General features: G+C 50.2%; 1 protein-coding gene across 1 annotated transcript in view; it reads left to right on the plus strand.

Moving 5' to 3' along the window:
• LOC124018994 (rho GTPase-activating protein 8-like) overlaps nucleotides 1–21,373 on the plus strand; it is a 42,612-nt gene that overhangs the window by 6,128 nt on the left and 15,111 nt on the right. Inside the window, exons 2-4 of the mRNA XM_046334318.1 lie at nucleotides 3,847–3,919; nucleotides 12,834–12,977; nucleotides 18,816–18,903. Coding sequence (XP_046190274.1) covers nucleotides 3,880–3,919; nucleotides 12,834–12,977; nucleotides 18,816–18,903 — 272 coding nt within the window. The 5' untranslated portion in view covers nucleotides 3,847–3,879. The remainder of the gene's footprint in view (nucleotides 1–3,846; nucleotides 3,920–12,833; nucleotides 12,978–18,815; nucleotides 18,904–21,373) is intronic.

Below are 21,373 nucleotides of genomic sequence, written 5' to 3' on the forward strand. Positions count from 1 at the left end.
TCCTCAAGCCTCTTCCTGGAGAGATACCCTCCTATAGGACAGGGCAGGGCTCCTCAACCCTCTTCCTGGAGACATACCCTCCTATAGGACAGGGCAGGGCTCCTCAAGCCTCTTCCTGGAGAGATACCCTCCTATAGGACAGGGCAGGGCTCCTCAAGCCTCTTCCTGGAGAGATACCCTCCTATAGGACAGGGCAGGGCTCCTCAAGCCTCTTCCTGGAGAGATACCCTCCTATAGGACAGGGCAGGGCTCCTCAAGCCTCTTCCTGGAGAGATACCCTCCTATAGGACAGGGCAGGGCTCCTCAAGCCTCTTCCTGGAGAGATACCCTCCTATAGGACAGGGCAGGGCTCCTCAAGCCTCTTCCTGGAGAGATACCCTCATAGGACAGGGCATGGCTCCTCAAGCCTCTTCCTGGAGAGATACCCTCCTATAGGACAGGGCAGGGCTCCTCAAGCCTCTTCCTGGAGAGATACCCTCCTATAGGACAGGGCAGGGCTCCTCAAGCCTCTTCCTGGAGAGATACCCTCCTATAGGACAGGGCAGGGCTCCTCAAGCCTCTTCCTGGAGAGATACCCTCCTATAGGACAGGGCAGGGCTCCTCAAGCCTCTTCCTGGAGAGATACCCTCCTATAGGACAGGGCAGGGCTCCTCAAGCCTCTTCCTGAAGAGATACCCTCCTATAGGGCATGGCTCCCCCTAGTGGTAACGAGACAGTGTTTCAGAGCTGGTGGTAACGAGACAGTGTTTCAGAGCTGGTGGTAACGAGACTGTGTTTCAGAGCTGGTGGTAACGAGACTTGTGTTTCAGAGCTGGTGGTAACGAGACAGTGTTTCAGAGCTGGTGGTAACGAGACAGTGTTTCAGAGCTAGTGGTAATGAGACAGGGTCTACAGTGTTTCAGAGCTGGTGGTAACGAGACAGGGTTTCAGAGCTGGTGGTAACGAGACAGTGTTTCAGAGCTGGTGGTAATGAGACAGGGTCTACAGTGTTTCAGAGCTGGTGGTAACGAGACAGGGTTTCAGACCTGGTGGTAATGAGACAGGGTCTACAGTGTTTCAGAGCTGGTGGTAATGAGACAGGGTCTACAGTGTTTCAGAGCTGGTGGTAACGAGACAGTGTTTCAGAGCTGGTGGTAACGAGACAGGGTCTACAGTGTTTCAGAGCTGGTGGTAACGAGACAGGGTCTACAGTGTTTCAGAGCTGGTGGTAACGAGACAGGGTCTACAGTGTTTCAGAGCTGGTGGTAACGAGACAGGGTCTACAGTGTTTCAGAGCTGGTGGTAACGAGACAGTGTTTCAGAGCTGGTGGTAACGAGACAGTGTTTCAGAGCTAGCGGTAACGAGACAGTGTTTCAGAGCTGGTGGTAACGAGACAGGGTCTACAGTGTTTCAGAGCTGGTGGTAACGAGACAGTGTTTCAGAGCTGGTGGTAACGAGACAGTGTTTCAGAGCTAGCGGTAACGAGACAGTGTTTCAGAGCTGGTGGTAACGAGACAGGGTCTACAGTGTTTCAGAGCTGGTGGTAATGAGACAGGGTCTACAGTGTTTCAGAGCTGGTGGTAACGAGACAGTGTTTCAGAGCTAGTGGTAACGAGACAGGGTCTACAGTGTTTCAGAGCTGGTGGTAACGAGACAGTGTTTCAGAGCTGGTGGTAACGAGACAGTGTTTCAGAGCTAGTGGTAACGAGACAGTGTTTCAGAGCTGGTGGTAACGAGACAGTGTTTCAGAGCTGGTGGTAACGAGACAGTGTTTCAGAGCTGGTGGTAACGAGACAGTGTTTCAGAGCTGGTGGTAACGAGACAGGGTCTACAGTGTTTCAGAGCTGGTGGTAACGAGACAGTGTTTCAGAGCTGGTGGTAACGAGACAGGTCTACAGTGTTTCAGAGCTGGTGGTAACGAGACAGTGTTTCAGAGCTGGTGGTAACGAGACAGGGTCTACAGTGTTTCAGAGCTGGTGGTAACGAGACAGGGTCTACAGTGTTTCAGAGCTGGTGGTAACGAGACAGGGTCTACAGTGTTTCAGAGCTGGTGGTAACGAGACAGTGTTTCAGAGCTGGTGGTAACGAGACAGGGTCTACAGTGTTTCAGAGCTGGTGGTAATGAGACAGTGTTTCAGAGCTGGTGGTAACGAGACAGTGTTTCAGAGCTGGTGGTAACGAGACAGGGTCTACAGTGTTTCAGAGCTGGTGGTAAGGAGACAGGGTCTACAGGGTTTCAGAGCTAGTGGTAACGAGACAGGGTCTACAGGGTTTCAGAGCTGGTGGTAACGAGACAGTGTTTCAGAGCTGGTGGTAACGAGACAGTGTTTCAGAGCTGGTGGTAACGAGACAGGGTCTACAGGGTTTCAGAGCTAGTGGTAACGAGACAGTGTTTCAGAGCTGGTGGTAACGAGACAGTGTTTCAGAGCTGGTGGTAACGAGACAGTGTTTCAGAGCTGGTGGTAACGAGACAGTGTTTCAGAGCTGGTGGTATCGAGACAGTGTTTCAGAGCTGGTGGTAACGAGACAGTGTTTCAGAGCTGGTGGTAACGAGACAGGGTCTACAGTGTTTCAGAGCTGGTGGTAATGAGACAGTGTTTCAGAGCTGGTGGTAACGAGACAGTGTTTCAGAGCTGGTGGTAATGAGACAGGGTTTCAGAGCTGGTGGTAACGAGACAGTGTTTCAGAGCTGGTGGTAACGAGACAGGGTCTACAGTGTTTCAGAGCTGGTGGTAACGAGACAGGGTCTACAGTGTTTCAGAGCTGGTGGTAACGAGACAGTGTTTCAGAGCTGGTGGTAACGAGACAGTGTTTCAGAGCTGGTAGTAACGAGACAGTGTTTCAGAGCTGGTGGTAACGAGACAGTGTTTCAGAGCTGGTGGTAACGAGACAGTGTTTCAGAGCTGGTGGTAACGAGACAGTGTTTCAGAGCTGGTGGTAACGAGACAGTGTTTCAGAGCTGGTGGTAACGAGACAGTGTTTCAGAGCTGGTGGTAACGAGACAGTGTTTCAGAGCTGGTGGTAACGAGACAGTGTTTCAGAGCTGGTGGTAATGAGACAGTGTTTCAGAGCTGGTGGTAACGAGACAGTGTTTCAGAGCTAGTGGTAATGAGACAGGGTTTCAGAGCTGGTGGTAACGAGACAGGGTTTCAGAGCTGGTGGTAACGAGACAGGGTCTACAGGGTTTCAGAGCTGGTGGTAACGAGACAGGGTCTACAGTGTTTCAGAGCTGGTGGTAACGAGACAGGGTCTACAGGGTTTCAGAGCTGGTGGTAACAAGACAGTGTTTCAGAGCTGGTGGTAACGAGACAGTGTTTCAGAGCTGATGGTAACGAGACAGGGTCTACAGGGTTTCAGAGCTGGTGGTAACGAGACAGTGTTTCAGAGCTGGTGGTAACGAGACAGTGTTTCAGAGCTGGTGGTAACGAGACAGTGTTTCAGAGCTGGTGGTAACGAGACAGTGTTTCAGAGCTAGTGGTAACGAGACAGTGTTTCAGAGCTGGTGGTAACGAGACAGTGTTTCAGAGCTAGTGGTAACGAGACAGTGTTTCAGAGCTAGTGGTAACGAGACAGTGTTTCAGAGCTGGTGGTAACGAGACAGTGTTTCAGAGCTGGTGGTAACGAGACAGTGTTTCAGAGCTGGTGGTAACGAGACAGTGTTTCAGAGCTGGTGGTAACGAGACAGTGTTTCAGAGCTGGTGGTAACGAGACAGTGTTTCAGAGCTGGTGGTAACGAGACAGTGTTTCAGAGCTGGTGGTAACGAGACAGTGTTTCAGAGCTGGTGGTAACGAGACAGTGTTTCAGAGCTAGTGGTAACGAGACAGGGTGAACAGTATTTACATAATAATGTAATCTGTGTTTTCAGTGTTGACCGTGGAAGTTGAAAGTGAAAACAGCGATGATCTCATCTACTGATCTGGAGCAGCTGGCTGAAATAGGTGAGACACACACACACACACACACACACACACACACACACACACACACACACACTACTATTTAATAGGTGAGACACACACACACACACACACACACACACACACACACACACACACACACACACACACACACACACACACACACACACACACACACACACACACACACACACACACACACACTACTATTTAATAGGTGACACACACACACACACACACACACACACACACACACACACACACACACACACACACACACACACACACACACACACACACACACACACACACACACACACACACACACACACACACACACCCTACTATTTAATAAGTGAGATTGTAACAATATTCATCCTATCCATGAAACACATGAAATGTACATGGTCTTTCTACCTTCTCTTCCTCTATAGCGTACTGGGTCAGTGGTGTCTCTAAAGCGTACTGGGTCTCTAAAGCGTACTGGGTCAGTGGTGTTCTCTCTAAAGCGTACTGGGTCAGTGGTGTTCTCTCTAAAGCGTACTGGGTCAGTGGTGTTCTCTCTAAAGCGTACTGGGTCAGTGGTGTTCTCTCTAAAGCGTACTGGGTCAGTGGTCAGTGATGTTCTCTCTAAAGCGTACTGGGTCAGTGGTGTTCTCTCTAAAGCGTACTGGGTCAGTGGTGTTCTCTCTAAAGCGTACTGGGTCAGTGGTGTTCTCTCTAAAGCGTACTGGGTCAGTGGTGGTGTTCTCTCTAAAGCGTACTGGGTCAGTGGTGTTCTCAGTGGTTTTAGATGTTCTAAAGCGTACTGGGTCAGTGGTGTTCTCTCTAAAGCGTACTGGGTCAGTGGTGTTCTCTCTAAAGCGTACTGGGTCAGTGGTGTTCTCTCTAAAGCGTACTGGGTCAGTGGTGTTCTCTCTAAAGCGTACTGGGTCAGTGGTTTTAGATGTTCTCTCTAAACCGAACTGGGTCAGTGGTGTTCTCTCTAAAGCGTACTGGGTCAGTGGTTTTAGATGTTCTCTCTAAACCGTACTGGGTCAGTGGTGTTCTCTCTAAAGCGTACTGGGTCAGTGGTGTTCTCTCTAAAGCGTACTGGGTCAGTGGTGTTCTCTCTAAAGCGTACTGGGTCAGTGGTGTTCTCTCTAAAGCGTACTGGGTCAGTGGTGTTCTCTCTAAAGCGTACTGGGTCAGTGATGTTCTCTCTAAAGCGTACTGGGTCAGTGATGTTCTCTCTAAAGGGTACAGGAAATTATCAATGCCCTAGATCTGACAGAAGAGTGACCAATCTCTCACCATGACACTGCCCACAAAAACTCAGGCTGTCATTGACCATGTAGCTAAGATCTGCCTGAACCCCTCCCCCCCTCTTACTGACTGGTCTCAGAACAGAGGATATGATTCAGTCAGGGGACCCAAACACAAACAGGCTTAGTTTCCTCCCAACCACATGTTAGATTACACGTTGCCTGTTCTAAAAATAGCTTTGTATGCAATCTTAGAAGAAGAAGGAGAAGAAGGAGGAGATGGATGTGGAGGAGGAGGACGGGTCATCTTGCTGATAAAAGGCCCAGCTCATAATTATATCTGGAGGGGCTTGGGGAGGGAGAGGAGGAGGGGAGCTGGAAATGAACATATCTGGGCAGTGCCCACATTCCCTCTGCTCTGAGTCAGTCTTAGTGCCAGCTCCTCTCTCCCTTCTCCCTCCTCTCTACCTTCTACCTCCTCTCTGCCTTCTACCTCCTCTCTCCCTTCTACCTCCTCTCTGCCTTCTACCTCCTCTCTCCCTTCTCCCTCCTCTCTACCTTCTACCTCCTCTCTGCCTTCTACCTCCTCTCTCCCTTCTACCTCCTCTCTCCCTTCTACCTCCTCTCTCCCTTCTACCTCCTCTCTCCCTTCTACCTCCTCTCTCCCTTCTCCCTCCTCTCTCCCTTCTACCTCCTCTCTCCCTTCTACCTCCTCTCTCCCTTCTACCTCCTCTCTCCCTTCTACCTCCTCTCTCCCTTCTACCTCCTCTCTCCCTTCTTCCTCCTCTCTCCCTTCTACCTCCTCTCTCCCTTCTTCCTCCTCTCTCCCTTCTCCCTCCTCTCTCCCTTCTACCTCCTCTCTCCCTTCTCCCTCCTCTCTACCTTCTACCTCCTCTCTGCCTTCTACCTCCTCTCTGCCTTCTACCTCCTCTCTGCCTTCTACCTCCTCTCTGCCTTCATCCTCCTCTCTGCCTTCATCCTCCTCTCTGCCTTCATCCTCCTCTCTGCCTTCATCCTCCTCTCTGCCTTCATCCTCCCTTCTACCTCCTCTCTCCCTTCTACCTCCTCTCTGCCTTCTACCTCCTCTCTGCCTTCTACCTCCTCTCTGCCTTCTACCTCCTCTCTGCCTTCTACCTCCTCTCTGCCTTCTACCTCCTCTCTCCCTTCTACCTCCTCTCTGCCTTCTACCTCCTCTCTCCCTTCTACCTCCTCTCTGCCTTCTACCTCCTCTCTCCCTTCATCCTCCTCTCTGCCTTCATCCTCCTCTCTGCCTTCATCCTCCTCTCTGCCTTCTACCTCCTCTCTCCCTTTTACCTCCTCTCTGCCTTCTACCTCCTCTCTGCCTGCTACCTCCTCTCTCCCTTCATCCTCTCTGCCTTCATCCTCCTCTCTGCCTTCTACCTCCTCTCTCCCTTCATCCTCCTCTCTGCCTTCTACCTCCTCTCCCCCTTCTACCTTCTACCTCCTCTCTGCAAGGACTGGGAGGTCATCCGCTCAACATTCCTTCACACCACTTCAAGGAAAACCACACAGCTGGAAAGTACCTAGAATATCAACAGGTCTTTGTTTTTGTGACCACAGCTGACTGTGTTCTCCTTCCAATGTCTTTTCCTGGAAGGAGGATCGTAAAAATATCCTTACCCATTCCACAGTTAGTCCATTAGTTTGACTGAGCAGTAGTGTCCCCATTCCACAGTTAGTCCATTAGTCTGACTGAGCAGTAGTGTCCCCATTCCACAGTTAGTCCATTAGTCTGACTGAGCAGTAGTGTCCCCATTCCACAGTTAGTCCATTAGTCTGACTGAGCAGTAGTGTCCCCATTCCACAGTTAGTCCATTTGACTGACTGAGCAGTAGTGTCCCCATTCCACAGTTAGTCCATTTGACTGACTGAGCAGTAGTGTCCCCATTCCACAGTTAGTCCATTAGTCTGACTGAGCAGTAGTGTCCCCATTCCACAGTTAGTCCATTAGTCTGACTGAGCAGTAGTGTCCCCATTCCACAGTTAGTCCATTTGACTGAGCAGTAGTGTCCCCATTCCACAGTTAGTCCATTAGTCTGACTGAGCAGTAGTGTCCCCATTCCACAGTTAGTCCATTAGTCTGACTGAGCAGTAGTGTCCCCATTCCACAGTTAGTCCATTAGTCTGACTGAGCAGTAGTGTCCCCATTCCACAGTTAGTCCATTAGTCTGACTGAGCAGTAGTGTGGGAACTATCCCAGTAGACATTATGAGATAGGCAGTAGTGTTGGAACTATCCCAGTAGACATTATGAGAGAGGCAGTAGTGTGGGAACTATCCCAGTAGACATTATGAGAGAGGCAGTAGTGTGGGAACTATCCCAGTAGACATTATGAGAGAGGCAGTAGTGTGGGAACTATCCCAGTAGACATTATGAGAGAGGCAGTAGTGTGGGAACTATCCCAGTAGACATTATGAGAGAGGTAGTAGTGTGGGAACTATCCCAGTAGACATTATGAGAGAGGCAGTAGTGTGGGAACTATCCCAGTAGACATTATGAGAGAGGTAGTAGTGTGGGAACTATCCCAGTAGACATTATGAGAGAGGTAGTAGTGTGGGAACTATCCCAGTAGACATTATGAGAGAGGCAGTAGTGTGGGAACTATCCCAGTAGACATTATGAGAGAGGCAGTAGTGTTGGAACTATCCCAGTAGACATTATGAGAGAGGCAGTAGTGTGGGAACTATCCCAGTAGACATTATAAGAGAGGTAGTAGTGTGGGAACTATCCCAGTAGACATTATGAGAGAGGCAGTAGTGTGGGAACTATCCCAGTAGACATTATGAGAGAGGCAGTAGTGTGGGAACTATCCCAGTAGACATTATGAGAGAGGCAGTAGTGTTGGAACTATCCCAGTAGACCTTATGAGAGAGGCAGTAGTGTTGGAACTATCCCAGTAGACATTATGAGAGAGGTAGTAGTGTGGGAACTATCCCAGTAGACATTATAAGAGAGGTAGTAGTGTGGGAACTATCCCAGTAGACATTATGAGAGAGGCAGTAGTGTGGGAACTATCCCAGTAGACATTATGAGAGAGGCAGTAGTGTGGGAACTATCCCAGTAGACATTATGAGAGAGGTAGTAGTGTGGGAACTATCCCAGTAGACATTATGAGAGAGACAGGGCAGAGCAGGGTAAATACTGATCTAGATTAGGACACAGTATTCCTGGTTACCTTCCCTCTGGACAGGGCAGAGCAGGGTAAATACTGATCTAGATTAGGACACAGTATTTCTGGTATCCTTCCCTCTGGACAGGGCAGAGCAGGGTAAATACTGATCTAGATTAGGACACAGTATTTCTGGTTACCTTCCCTCTGGACAGGGCAGAGCAGGGTAAATACTGATCTAGATTAGGACACAGTATTTCTGGTTACCTTCCCTCTGGACAGGGCAGAGCAGGGTAAATACTGATCTAGATTAGGACACAGTATTTCTGGTTACCTTCCCTCTGGACAGGGCAGAGCAGGGTAAATGCTGATCTAGATTAGGACACAGTATTTCTGGTTACCTTCCCTCTGGACAGGGCAGAGCAGGGTAAATACTGATCTAGATTAGGACACAGTATTCCTGGTTACCTTCCCTCTGGACAGGGCAGAGCAGGGTAAATACTGATCTAGATTAGGACACAGTATTTCTGGTTACCTTCCCTCTGGACAGGGCAGAGCAGGGTAAATACTGATCTAGATTAGGACACAGTTTTCAGTCCCTGGTTTTATCTCTGTTGTTTTCTGTGGATTATCAGTTTTTTGGGGCGGAAACAGCAACGGACAGGAAGACCCGACACAAACCAGGATATGGATGTGAATTTATAGAGGAGATGTTCAGTTATTCTCAATTATCAACATGTTTAGAAAGGAATGGGCCCATAACCTAGTCAGTAGTAGTCTGTTACAGGACTAGTTATGTGTCATTGTAGTAATGTCATAACCTAGTCAGTAGTAGTAGTCTGTTACAGGACTAGTTATGTGTCATAACCTAGTCAGTAGTAGTAGTAGTCTGTTACAGGAGTAGTTATGGGCCCATAACCTAGTCAGTAGTAGTAGTAGTCTGTTACAGGACTAGTTATGGGGCCATAACCTAGTCAGTAGTAGTAGTAGTCTGTTACAGGACTAGTTATGGGCCCATAACCTAGTCAGTAGTAGTAGTAGTAGTCTGTTACAGGACTAGTTATGGGCCCATAACCTAGTCAGTAGTAGTAGTAGTAGTCTGTTACAGGACTAGTTATGTGTCATAACCTAGTCAGTAGTAGTAGTAGTCTGTTACAGGACTAGTTATGGGCCCATAACCTAGTCAGTAGTAGTAGTAGTAGTCTGTTACAGGACTAGTTCTGTGTCATAACCTAGTCAGTAGTAGTCTGTTACAGGACTAGTTATGGGCCCATAACCTAGTCAGCAGTAGTAGTAGTCTGTTACAGGACTAGTTATGTGTCATAACCTAGTCAGTAGTAGTAGTCTGTTACAGGACTAGTTATGTGTCATTGTAGTGATGTCATAACCTAGTCAGTAGTAGTAGTCTGTTACAGGACTAGTTATGTGTCATAACCTAGTCAGTAGTAGTAGTAGTAGTCTGTTACAGGACTAGTTATGTGTCATAACCTAGTCAGTAGTAGTAGTAATCTGTTACAGGACTAGTTATGTGTCATAACCTAGTCAGTAGTAGTCTGTTACAGGACTAGTTATGTGACATAACCTAGTCAGTAGTAGTAGTAGTCTGTTACAGGACTAGTTATGTGTCATAACCTAGTCAGTAGTAGTAGTAGTCTGTTACAGGACTAGTTATGTGACATAACCTAGTCAGTAGTAGTAGTAATCTGTTACAGGACTAGTTATGTGTCATAACCTAGTCAGTAGTAGTAGTAATCTGTTACAGGACTAGTTATGTGTCATAACCTAGTCAGTAGTAGTCTGTTACAGGACTAGTTATGTGTCATAACCTAGTCAGTAGTAGTAGTCTGTTACAGGACTAGTTATGTGTCATAACCTAGTCAGTAGTAGTAGTCTGTTACAGGACTAGTTATGTGACATAACCTAGTCAGTAGTAGTAGTAATCTGTTACAGGACTAGTTATGTGTCATAACCTAGTCAGTAGTAGTAGTAATCTGTTACAGGACTAGTTATGTGTCATAACCTAGTCAGTAGTAGTAGTAGTCTGTTACAGGACTAGTTATGTGTCATAACCAAGTCAGTAGTAGTAGTAGTAGTAGTAGTAGTCTGTTACAGGACTAGTTATGGGCCCATAACCTAGTCAGTAGTAGTAGTAGTCTGTTACAGGACTAGTTATGGGCCCATAACCTAGTCAGTAGTAGTAGTCTGTTACAGGACTAGTTATGTGTCATAACCTAGTCAGTAGTAGTAGTAGTCTGTTACAGGACTAGTTATGGGCCCATAACCTAGTCAGTAGTAGTAGTAGTCTGTTACAGGACTAGTTATGGGCCCATAACCTAGTCAGTAGTAGTAGTAGTCTGTTACAGGACTAGTTATGGGCCCATAACCTAGTCAGTAGTAGTAGTAGTCTGTTACAGAACTAGTTATAGGCCCATAACCAAGTCAGTAGTAGTAGTAGTCTGTTACAGGACTAGTTATGTGTCATAACCTAGTCAGTAGTAGTAGTAGTCTGTTACAGGACTAGTTATGTGTCATAACCTAGTCAGTAGTAGTAGTCTGTTACAGGACTAGTTATGTGTCATAACCTAGTCAGTAGTAGTAGTAGTAGTCTGTTACAGGACTAGTTATGTGTCATAACCTAGTCAGTAGTAGTAGTCTGTTACAGGACTAGTTATGTGTCATAACCTAGTCAGTAGTAGTAGTCTGTTACAGGACTAGTTATGTGTCATAACCTAGTCAGTAGTAGTAGACTGTTACAGGACTAGTTATGTGTCATAACCTAGTCAGTAGTAGTAGTAGTCTGTTACAGGACTAGTTATGTGTCATAACCTAGTCAGTAGTAGTAGTAGTCTGTTACAGGACTAGTTATGTGTCATAACCTAGTCAGTAGTAGTAGTAGTAGTAGTAGTAGTCTGTTACAGGACTAGTTATGTGTCATAACCTAGTCAGTAGTAGTAGTAATATGTTACAGGACTAGTTATGTGTGATTGAAGTGAGGTCATGAAAGAGTATTTTGAAAGATCAGCATGTCATCAACCTCCTCAGTGTGCTACAGAGCAACACTGTTTAATAACGATTAGTGCTATCTGCGATCCTTGGGATGTCCATACCCTAAACCCGAACCTCTAAACCCGAACCTCTAAATCCGAACCTCTAAATCCGAACCTCTAAATCCGAACCCCTAAATCCTAAACCCTAACCGCTAACCCCTAATGCCTAAATCGTAACCCCTAAACCCTAACTCCTAAATCCTAACCCCTAAGTTCCTAAATTCAATACATTTAGTTGACTCCCTACTAAGTTCAATGCATTTAGTTGACTCCCTACTAAATTCAATGCATTTAGTTGACTCCCTGCTAAATTCAATGCATTTAGTTGACTCCCTACTAAGTTCAATGCATTTAGTTGACTCCCTACTAAGTTCAATGCATTTAGTTGATTCCCTACTAAGTTCAATGCATTTAGTTGACTCCCTACTAAGTTCAATGCATTTAGTTGACTCCCTACTAAGTTCAATGCATTTAGTTGACTCCCTACTGAGTTCAATGCATTTAGTTGATTCCCTGCTAAATTCAATCTTATAGTTGATTCCCTACTGAGTTCAATATAGTGTGGGCCTGACACTGGGGAGGAGTGGGCCTGACACTGGGGAGGAGTGGGCCTGACACTGGGGAGGAGTGGGCCTGACACTGGGGGCGAGTGGGCCCGACACTGGGGGGGAGTGGGCCCGACACTGGGGAGGAGTGGGCCCGACACTGGGAGGAGTGGGCCCGACACTGGGAGGAGTGGGCCCGACACTGGGGAGGAGTGGGCCTGACACTGGGGAGGAGTGGGCCTGACACTGGGGAGGAGTGGGCCTGACACTGGGGAGGAGTGGGCCTGACACTGGGGGCGAGTGGGCCTGACACTGGGGGCGAGTGGGCCTGACACTGGGGGCGAGTGGGCCTGACACTGGGGCGAGTGGGACACTGGGGGCGAGTGGGCCTGACACTGGGGGCGAGTGGGCCTGACACTGGGGGCGAGTGGGCCTGACACTGGGGGCGAGTGGGCCTGACACTGGGGGGAGTGGGCCTGACACTGGGGAGGAGTGGGCCTGACACAGTGGGCCTGGGGAGGAGTGGGCCTGACACTGGGGAGGAGTGGGCCTGACACTGGGGAGGAGTGGGCCTGACACTGGGGAGGAGTGGGCCTGACACTGGGGAGGAGTGGGCCTGACACTGGGGGAGGAGTGGGCCTGACACTGGGGGCGAGTGGGCCTGACACTGGGGGCGAGTGGGCCTGACACTGGGGGCGAGTGGGCCTGACACTGGGGAGGAGTGGGCCTGACACTGGGGAGGAGTGGGCCTGACACTGGGGGCGAGTGGGCCTGACACTGGGGGCGAGTGGGCCTGACACTGGGGAGGAGTGGGCCTGACACTGGGGAGGAGTGGACCTGACACTGGGGGCGAGTGGGCCTGACACTGGGGGCGAGTGGGCCTGACACTGGGGAGGAGTGGGCCTGACACTGGAACTGCAACATTGACAGTTTTGGTGTAACATGGCGACCCTCTATTTGTCTCCTCAGAGCTGCAGAAGGAGGAAGATGAGGAACAGGGTCGTCATGGGTACCGTCCGGATCGCCCTCCAGCCCCACGTAGAGTCAGCTTCAGCCAGGACACCTCTCACCCCTACTACGATGTGGCTCGACACGGGATCCTACAGGTCACAGGTAACCAGGACACCTCTCACCCCTACTATGATGTGGCCACGGGGATCCTACAGGCCACAAGGATCCTACAGGGATCCTACAGGGATCCGACAGGGTTCCTACAGGTCACAGGGATCCTACAGGGATCCTACAGGTCACAGGGATCCGACAGACCACAGGGATCCTACAGGGATCCTACAGGGTTCCTACAGGTCACAGGGTTCCTACAGGTCACAGGGATCCTACAGGGATCCGACAGGTCACAGGGATCCTACAGGTCACAGGGATCCTACAGGGATCCTACAGGTCACAGGGATCCTACAGGGATTCTACAGGTCACAGGGATCCTACAGGGATCCTACAGGGCTCCTACAGGTCACAGGGATCCTACAGGGATCCTACAGGGATCCTACAGGTCACAGGGATCCTACAGGGATCCTACAGGTCACAGGGATCCTACAGATCACAGGGATCCTACAGGGATCCTACAGGTCACAGGGATCCTACAGGGATCCTACAGGTCACAGGGATCCTACAGGGATCCTACAGGTCACAGGGATCCTACAGGGATCCTACAGGGATCTGACAGGGTTCCTACAGGTCACAGGGTTCCTACAGGTCACAGGGATCCTACAGGTCACAGGGATTCTACAGGGATCCGACAGGGATCCGACAGGGATCCTACAGGGTTCCTACAGGTCACAGGGATCCGACAGGGATCCTACAGGTCACAGGGATCCTACAGGTCACAGGGATCCGACAGAGATCCGACAGGTCACAGGGATCCGACAGGTCACAGGGATCCGACAGGTCACAGGGATCCGACAGGGATCCTACAGGTCACACCTCCTAACCCTAACCCTTGGCACACCTGTATTTGAGGAGTTTCTCCCATTCTTCTCTGCAGATCCTCTCAAGCTCTGTCAGGTTGGATGGGGAGCGTCGCTGCACAGCTATTTTCAGGTCTCTCCAGAGATGTTTGATCGGGTTCAAGTCCGGCCTCTGGCTGGGCCACTCAAGGAGATTCCGAGACTTGTCCCAAAGCCACTCCTGTGTTGTCTTGGCTGTGTGCTTAGGGTCGTTGTCCTATTGGAAGGTGAACCTTCGCCCCAGTCTGAGCGTCCTGAGCGCTCTGGAGCAGGTTTTCATCAAGGATCTCTCTGTACTTTGCTCCGTTCATCTTCCCTCGATCCTGACTAGTCTCCCAGTCCCTGCCGCTGAAAAGCATCCCCACAGCATGATGCTGCCACCACCATGCTTCACTGTAGGGATGGTGCCAGGTTTCCTCCAGACGTGACGCTTGGCATTCAGGTCAAAGAGTTCAATCTTGTTTTCATCAGACCAGAGAATCTTGTTTCTCATCGTCTGAGTCCTTTCGGTGCCTTTTTGGCAAACTCCAAGTGAGGCTCTCATGTGCCTTTTTGCAACTCCAAGCGGGCTGTCATGGGCATATTACTGAGGAGTGGCTTCCGTCTGGCCACTCTACCATAAAGGCCTGATTGGTGGAGTGCTGCAGAAATGGTTGTCCTTCTGGAAGGTTCTCCTACTCTACCATAAAGGCCTGATTGGTGGAGTGCTGCAGAAATGGTTGACCTTCTGGAAGGTTCTCCTACTCTACCATAAAGGCCTGATTGGTGGAGTGCTGCAGAAATGGTTGTCCTTCTGGAAGGTTCTCCTACTCTACCATAAAGGCCTGATTGGTGGAGTGCTGCAGAAATGGTTGTCCTTCTGGAAGGTTCTCCTACTCTACCATAAAGGCCTGATTGGTGGAGTGCTGCAGAAATGGTTGACCTTCTGGAAGGTTCTCCTACTCTACCATAAAGGCCTGATTGGTGGAGTGCTGCAGAAATGGTTGTCCTTCTGGAAGGTTCTCCCATCTCCACAAAGGAACTATGGAGCTCTGTCGGAGTGACCACCCTCACCTCCCTGACCAAGGCCCCTCTCCCCAGATTGCTCAGTTTGGCCGGGCAGCCAGCACTAGGAAGAGTCTTGGTGGTTCCAGACTTCTTCCATTTAAGGATGATGGAGGCCACTGTGTTCTTGGGGACCTTCAATGCTGCTGATATTTTTTGGTACCCCAGATCTGTGCCTGGACACAAACCTGTCTCGGAGCTCTACGGACAATTCCTTCGACCTCATGGCTTGGTTTTTGTTCTGACATGCACTGTCAACTGTGGGACCTTATATAGACAGGTGTGTGCCTTTCCAAATCATGTTCAATCAATAGAATTTACCACAAGTGGACTCCAAGTTGTAGAAACATCTCAAGGATGATCAATGGAAACAGGATGCACCTGAGCTCAATTTCGAGACTCATAGCAAAGAGTCTGAATCGTTGTGTAAATAAGGTATGTGTGTTCTTTATTTTTTATAGATTAAAAAAAAAAAAAATGTTTGCTTTGGCATTTTGTGGTAATGTGTGTCGATCGTTGAGGAAAATATGTATGTAATAGATTTTAGGAAAAGGCTGTAACAAAAGGGTCTGAATACTTCCTGAATGCCCTGTATCCTGTTGGGTCAACCTGTCCTAAAGGTGAAAGGGTCTGAATGCCCTGTATCCTGTTGGGTCAACCTGTCCTAAAGGTGAAGGGGTCTGAATACTTCCTGAATGCCCTGTATCCTGTTGGGTCAACCTGTCCTAAAGGTGAAAGGGTCTGAATGCCCTGTATCCTGTTGGGTCAACCTGTCCTAAAGGTGAAGGGGTCTGAATACTTCCTGAATGCCCTGTATCCTGTTGGGTCAACCTGTCCTAAAGGTGAAAGGGTCTGAATGCCCTGTATCCTGTTGGGTCAACCTGTCCTAAAGGTGAAAGGGTCTGAATGCCCTGTATCCTGTTGGGTCAACCTGTCCTAAAGGTGAAGGGGTCTGAATACTTCCTGTATCCTGTTGGGTCAACCTGTCCTAAAGGTGAAAGGGTCTGAATGCCCTGTATCCTGTTGGGTCAACCTGTCCTAAAGGTGAAAGGGTCTGAATACTTCCTGAATGCCCTGTATCCTGTTGGGTCAACCTGTCCTAAAGGTGAAAGGGTCTGAATGCCCTGTATCCTGTTGGGTCAACCTGTCCTAAAGGTGAAAGGGTCTGAATACTTCCTGAATGCCCTGTATCCTGTTGGGTCAACCTGTCCTAAAGGTGAAAGGGTCTGAATGCCCTGTATCCTGTTGGGTCAACCTGTCCTAAAGGTGAAAGGGTCTGAATACTTCCTGAATGCCCTGTATCCTGTTGGGTCAACCTGTCCTAAAGGTGCGAGAGAAATATTCCAGACATCGTCTGGGACAGTTGTGGGATGCGATAGATCCCACATGAATACAACCACTAGCATCAAAACACCTTTTAAAAGCAATGAAGCTGATGCATCAGATCAGAACGTTTTGGCTTGAAAATCATCACTAAATGGCAGCAATGCACCTGGCAGGAGGCTATGAGCACCAAAGCACCTGGCAGGAGGCTATGAGCACCAATGCACCTGGCAGGAGGCTATGAGCACCAATGTACCTGGCAGGAGGCTATGAGCACCAATGCACCTGGCAGGAGGCTATGAGCACCAATGCACCTGGCAGGAGGCTATGAGCACCAATGTACCTGGCAGGAGGCTATGAGTACCAATGCACCTGGCAGGAGGCTATGAGTACCAATGCACCTGGCAGGAGGCTATGAGGACCAATGTACCTGGCAGGAGGCCATGAGCACCAATGTACCTGGCAGGAGGCTATGAGCACCAATGTACCTGGCAGGAGGCTATGAGCACCAATGTACCTGGCAGGAGGCTATGAGCACCAATGTACCTAAATGGCAGCATTGCACCTGGCAGGAGGCTATGAGCACCAATGTACCTGGCAGGAGGCTATGAGCACCAATGTACCTAAATGGCAGCATTGCACCTGGCAGGAGGCTATGAGCAGCAATGTACCTGGCAGGAGGCTATGAGCACCAATGTACCTAAATGGCAGCATTGCACCTGGCAGGAGGCTATGAGCAGCAATGTACCTGGCAGGAGGCTATGAGCACCAATGTACCTAAATGGCAGCATTGCACCTGGCAGGAGGCTATGAGCACCAATGTACCTAAATGGCAGCATTTCACCTGGCAGGAGGCTATGAGCAGCAATGTACCTGGCAGGAGGCTATGAGCACCAATGTACCTAAATGGCAGCATTGTACCTGGCAGGAGGCTATGAGCACCAATGTACCTAAATGGCAGCATTTCACCTGGCAGGAGGCTATGAGCACAATGTTCCTAAATGGCAGCATTGCACCTAGCAGGAGGCTATGAGCACCAATGCACCTGGCAGGAGGCTATGAGCACCAATGCACCTGGCAGGAGGCTATGAGCACCAATTCACCTGGCAGGAGGCTATGAGCACCAATGTACCTGGCAGGAGGCTATGAGCACCAATGTACCTGGCAGGAGGCTATGAGCACCAATGTACCTGGCAGGAGGCTATGAGCACCAATGTACCTGGCAGGAGGCTATGAGCACCAATGTACCTGGCAGGAGGCTATGAGCACCAATGTACCTGGCAGGAGGCTATGAGCACCAATGTACCTGGCAGGAGGCTATGAGCACCAATGCACCTGGCAGGAGGCTATGAGCACCAATGCACCTGGCAGGAGGCTATGAGCACCAATGCACCTGGCAGGAGGCTATGAGCACCAATGCACCTGGCAGGAGGCTATGAGCACCAATGTACCTGGCAGGAGGCTATGAGCACCAATGCACCTGGCAGGAGGCTATGAGCACCAATGCACCTGGCAGGAGGCTATGAGCACCAATGCACCTGGCAGGAGGCTATGAGCACCAATGCACCTGGCAGGAGGCTATGAGCACCAATGCACCTGGCAGGAGGCTATGAGCACCAATGGACCTGGCAGGAGGCTATGAGCACCAATGTACCTGGCAGGAGGCTATGAGCACCAATGCACCTGGCAGGAGGCTATGAGCACCATTAATTAGCGGGGAAAACACCATTCTCAAAGTGATTCTCTGTGTGATGCTGTCTTATAAAGGTGCATTGTTTTTATGGTGAAAAATTATCTTCCCCAAAAACTGTAAACTGACAGGGTGTCTATGTGTTCCAGTTAGGCTCTACACCGGTTCTAATAAGGATTAATGTGCTGATGTGCTCTCTCTCTCTCTCCTGTTCTCTCTCTCTCCTGTTCTCTCTGTTTTCTCTCTGTTCTCTCTCTGTTCTCTCTCCTCCTGTTCTCTCTCTCCTCCTGTTCTCTCTGTTTTCTCTCCTCCTGTTCTCTCTGTTTTTTCTCTGTTCTCTCTCCTCCTGTTCTCTCTGTTTTCTCTCTGTTCTCTCTCCTCCTGTTCTCTCTGTTTTCTCTCTGTTCTCTCTCCTCCTGTTCTCTCTCTCCTCCTGTTCTCTCTGTTCTCTCTCCTCCTGTTCTCTCTGTTTTCTCTCTGTTCTCTCTCCTCCTGTTCTCTCTGTTTTCTCTCTGTTCTCTCTCCTCCTGTTCTCTCTCTCCTCCTGTTCTCTCTGTTCTCTCTCCTCCTGTTCTCTGTTTTCTCTCTGTTATCTCTGCTCCTGTTCTCTCTCTCTCTCTCCTCCTGTTCTCTCTCTCCTCCTGTTCTCTCTCTCTCCTGTTCTCTCTGTTCTCTCTCCTCCTGTTCTCTCTGTTTTCTCTCTGTTCTCTCTGTTCTCTCCTCCTCCTGTTCTCTGTTTTCTCTCTGTTATCTCTGCTCCTGTTCTCTCTCTCTCTCTCCTCCTGTTCTCTCTCTCCTCCTGTTCTCTCTCTCTCCTGTTCTCTCTGTTCTCTGCTCCTGTTCTCTCTCTGCTCCTGTTCTCTCTCTCTCTCCTGTTCTCTCTGTTCTCTCCTCCCGTTCTCTCTCTCCTCCTGTTCTCTCTGTTCTCTCCAGGTGATGATAACTATGGCAGGAAGCTAGTGATCTTCAGTAGCTGCCTGATGCCCCCCTCCCATCAGCTCAACCACCACCACCTACTGCAGTGAGTCAGGACAACCATCATACGATATGTGTTGTTTATGTACACCTGACCCTAAGTAGCTCTATGTAATCCATATCTACCTCTATGGTCTGTTCTGCTCTATGTAGTCCATATCTACCTCTATGGTCTGTTCTGCTCTATGTAGTCCATATCTACCTCTATGGTCTGTTCTGCTCTATGTAGTCCATATCTACCTCTATGGTCTGTTCTGCTCTATGTAGTCCATATCTACCTCTATGGTCTGTTCTGCTCTATGTAGTCCATATCTACCTCTATGGTCTGTTCTGCTCTATGTAGTCCATATCTACCTCTATGGTCTGTTCTGCTCTATGTAGTCCATATCTACCTCTATGGTCTGTTCTGCTCTATGTAGTCCATATCTACCTCTATGGTCTGTTCTGCTCTATGTAGTCCATATCTACCTCTATGGTCTGTTCTGCTCTATGTAGTCCATATCTACCTCTATGGTCTGTTCTGCTCTATGTAGTCCATATCTACCTCTATGGTCTGTTCTGCTCTATGTAGTCCATATCTACCTCTATGGTCTGTTCTGCTCTGTGTAGTCCATATCTACCTCTATGGTCTGTTCTGCTCTGTGTAGTCCATATCTACCTCTATGGTCTGTTCTGCTCTGTGTAGTCCATATCTACCTCTATGGTCTGTTCTGCTCTATGTAGTCCATATCTACCTCTATGGTCTGTTCTGCTCTATGTAGTCCATATCTACCTCTATGGTCTGTTGTGCTCTATGTAGTCCATATCTACCTCTATGGTCTGTTCTGCTCTATGTAGTCCATATCTACCTCTATGGTCTGTTCTGCTCTATGTAGTCCATATCTACCTCACAGCAGAACAGACCATAGAGGACATTCTACTGGCGGAGACAGTGAGGCAGAACTGGCAGAGACAGTGAGGCAGAACTGGCAGAGACAGTGAGGCAGAACTGGCAGAGACAGTGAGGCAGAACTGGCAGAGACAGTGAGGCAGAACTGGCAGAGACAGTGAGGCAGAACTGGCAGAGACAGTGAGGCAGAACTGGCAGAGACAGTGAGGCAGAACTGGCAGAGACAGTGAGGCAGAACTGGCAGAGACAGTGAGGCAGAACGGGCGGAGACAGTGAGGCAGAACGGGCGGAGACAGTGAGGCAGAACGGGCGGAGACAGTGAGGCAGAACGGGCGGAGACAGTGAGGCAGAACGGGCGGAGACAGTGAGGCAGAACGGGCGGAGACAGTGAGGCAGAACGGGCGGAGACAGTGAGGCAGAACGGGCGGAGACAGTGAGGCAGAACGGGCGGAGACAGTGAGGCAGAACGGGCGGAGACAGTGAGGCAGAACGGGCGGAGACAGTGAGGCAGAACGGGCGGAGACAGTGAGGCAGAACGGGCGGAGACAGTGAGGCAGAACGGGCGGAGACAGTGAGGCAGAACGGGCGGAGACAGTGAGGCAGAACGGGCGGAGACAGTGAGGCAGAACGGGCGGAGACAGTGAGGCAGAACGGGCGGAGACAGTGAGGCAGAACGGGCGGAGACAGTGAGGCAGAACGGGCGGAGACAGTGAGGCAGAACGGGCGGAGACAGTGAGGCAGAACGGGCGGAGACAGTGAGGCAGAACGGGCGGAGACAGTGAGGCAGAACGGGCGGAGACAGTGAGGCAGAACGGGCGGAGACAGTGAGGCAGAACGGGCGGAGACAGTGAGGCAGAACGGGGGCGGAGACAGTGAGGCAGAACGGGCGGAGACAGTGAGGCAGAACGGGCGGAGACAGTGAGGCAGAACGGGCGGAGACAGTGAGGCAGAACGGGCGGAGACAGTGAGGCAGAACGGGCGGAGACAGTGAGGCAGAACGGGCGGAGACAGTGAGGCAGAACGGGCGGAGACAGTGAGGCAGAACGGGCGGAGACAGTGAGGCAGAACGGGCGGAGACAGTGAGGCAGAACGGGCGGAGACAGTGAGGCAGAACGGGCGGAGACAGTGAGGCAGAACGGGCGGAGACAGTGAGGCAGAACGGGCGGAGACAGTGAGGCAGAACGGGCGGAGACAGTGAGGCAGAACGGGCGGAGACAGTGAGGCAGAACGGGCGGAGACAGTGAGGCAGAACGGGCGGAGACAGTGAGGCAGAACGGGCGGAGACAGTGAGGCAGAACGGGCGGAGACAGTGAGGCAGAACGGGCGGAGACAGTGAGGCAGAACGGGCGGAGACAGTGAGGCAGAACGGGCGGAGACAGTGAGGCAGAACGGGCGGAGACAGTGAGGCAGAACGGGCGGAGACAGTGAGGCTACTGGTACTCTGTGTGCCGTTGGTGGTACTCTGTGTGCCGTTGGTGGTACTCTGTGTGCCGTTGGTGGTACTCTGTGTGCCGTTGGTGGTACTCTGTGTGCCGTTGGTGGTACTCTGTGTGCCGTTGGTGGTACTCTGTGTGCCGTTGGTGGTACTCTGTGTGCCGTTGGTGGTACTCTGTGTGCCGTTGGTGGT

This window comes from Oncorhynchus gorbuscha, unplaced genomic scaffold (genome assembly GCF_021184085.1).
Source record: "Oncorhynchus gorbuscha isolate QuinsamMale2020 ecotype Even-year unplaced genomic scaffold, OgorEven_v1.0 Un_scaffold_595, whole genome shotgun sequence".
Lineage (NCBI taxonomy): Eukaryota > Metazoa > Chordata > Actinopteri > Salmoniformes > Salmonidae > Oncorhynchus > Oncorhynchus gorbuscha.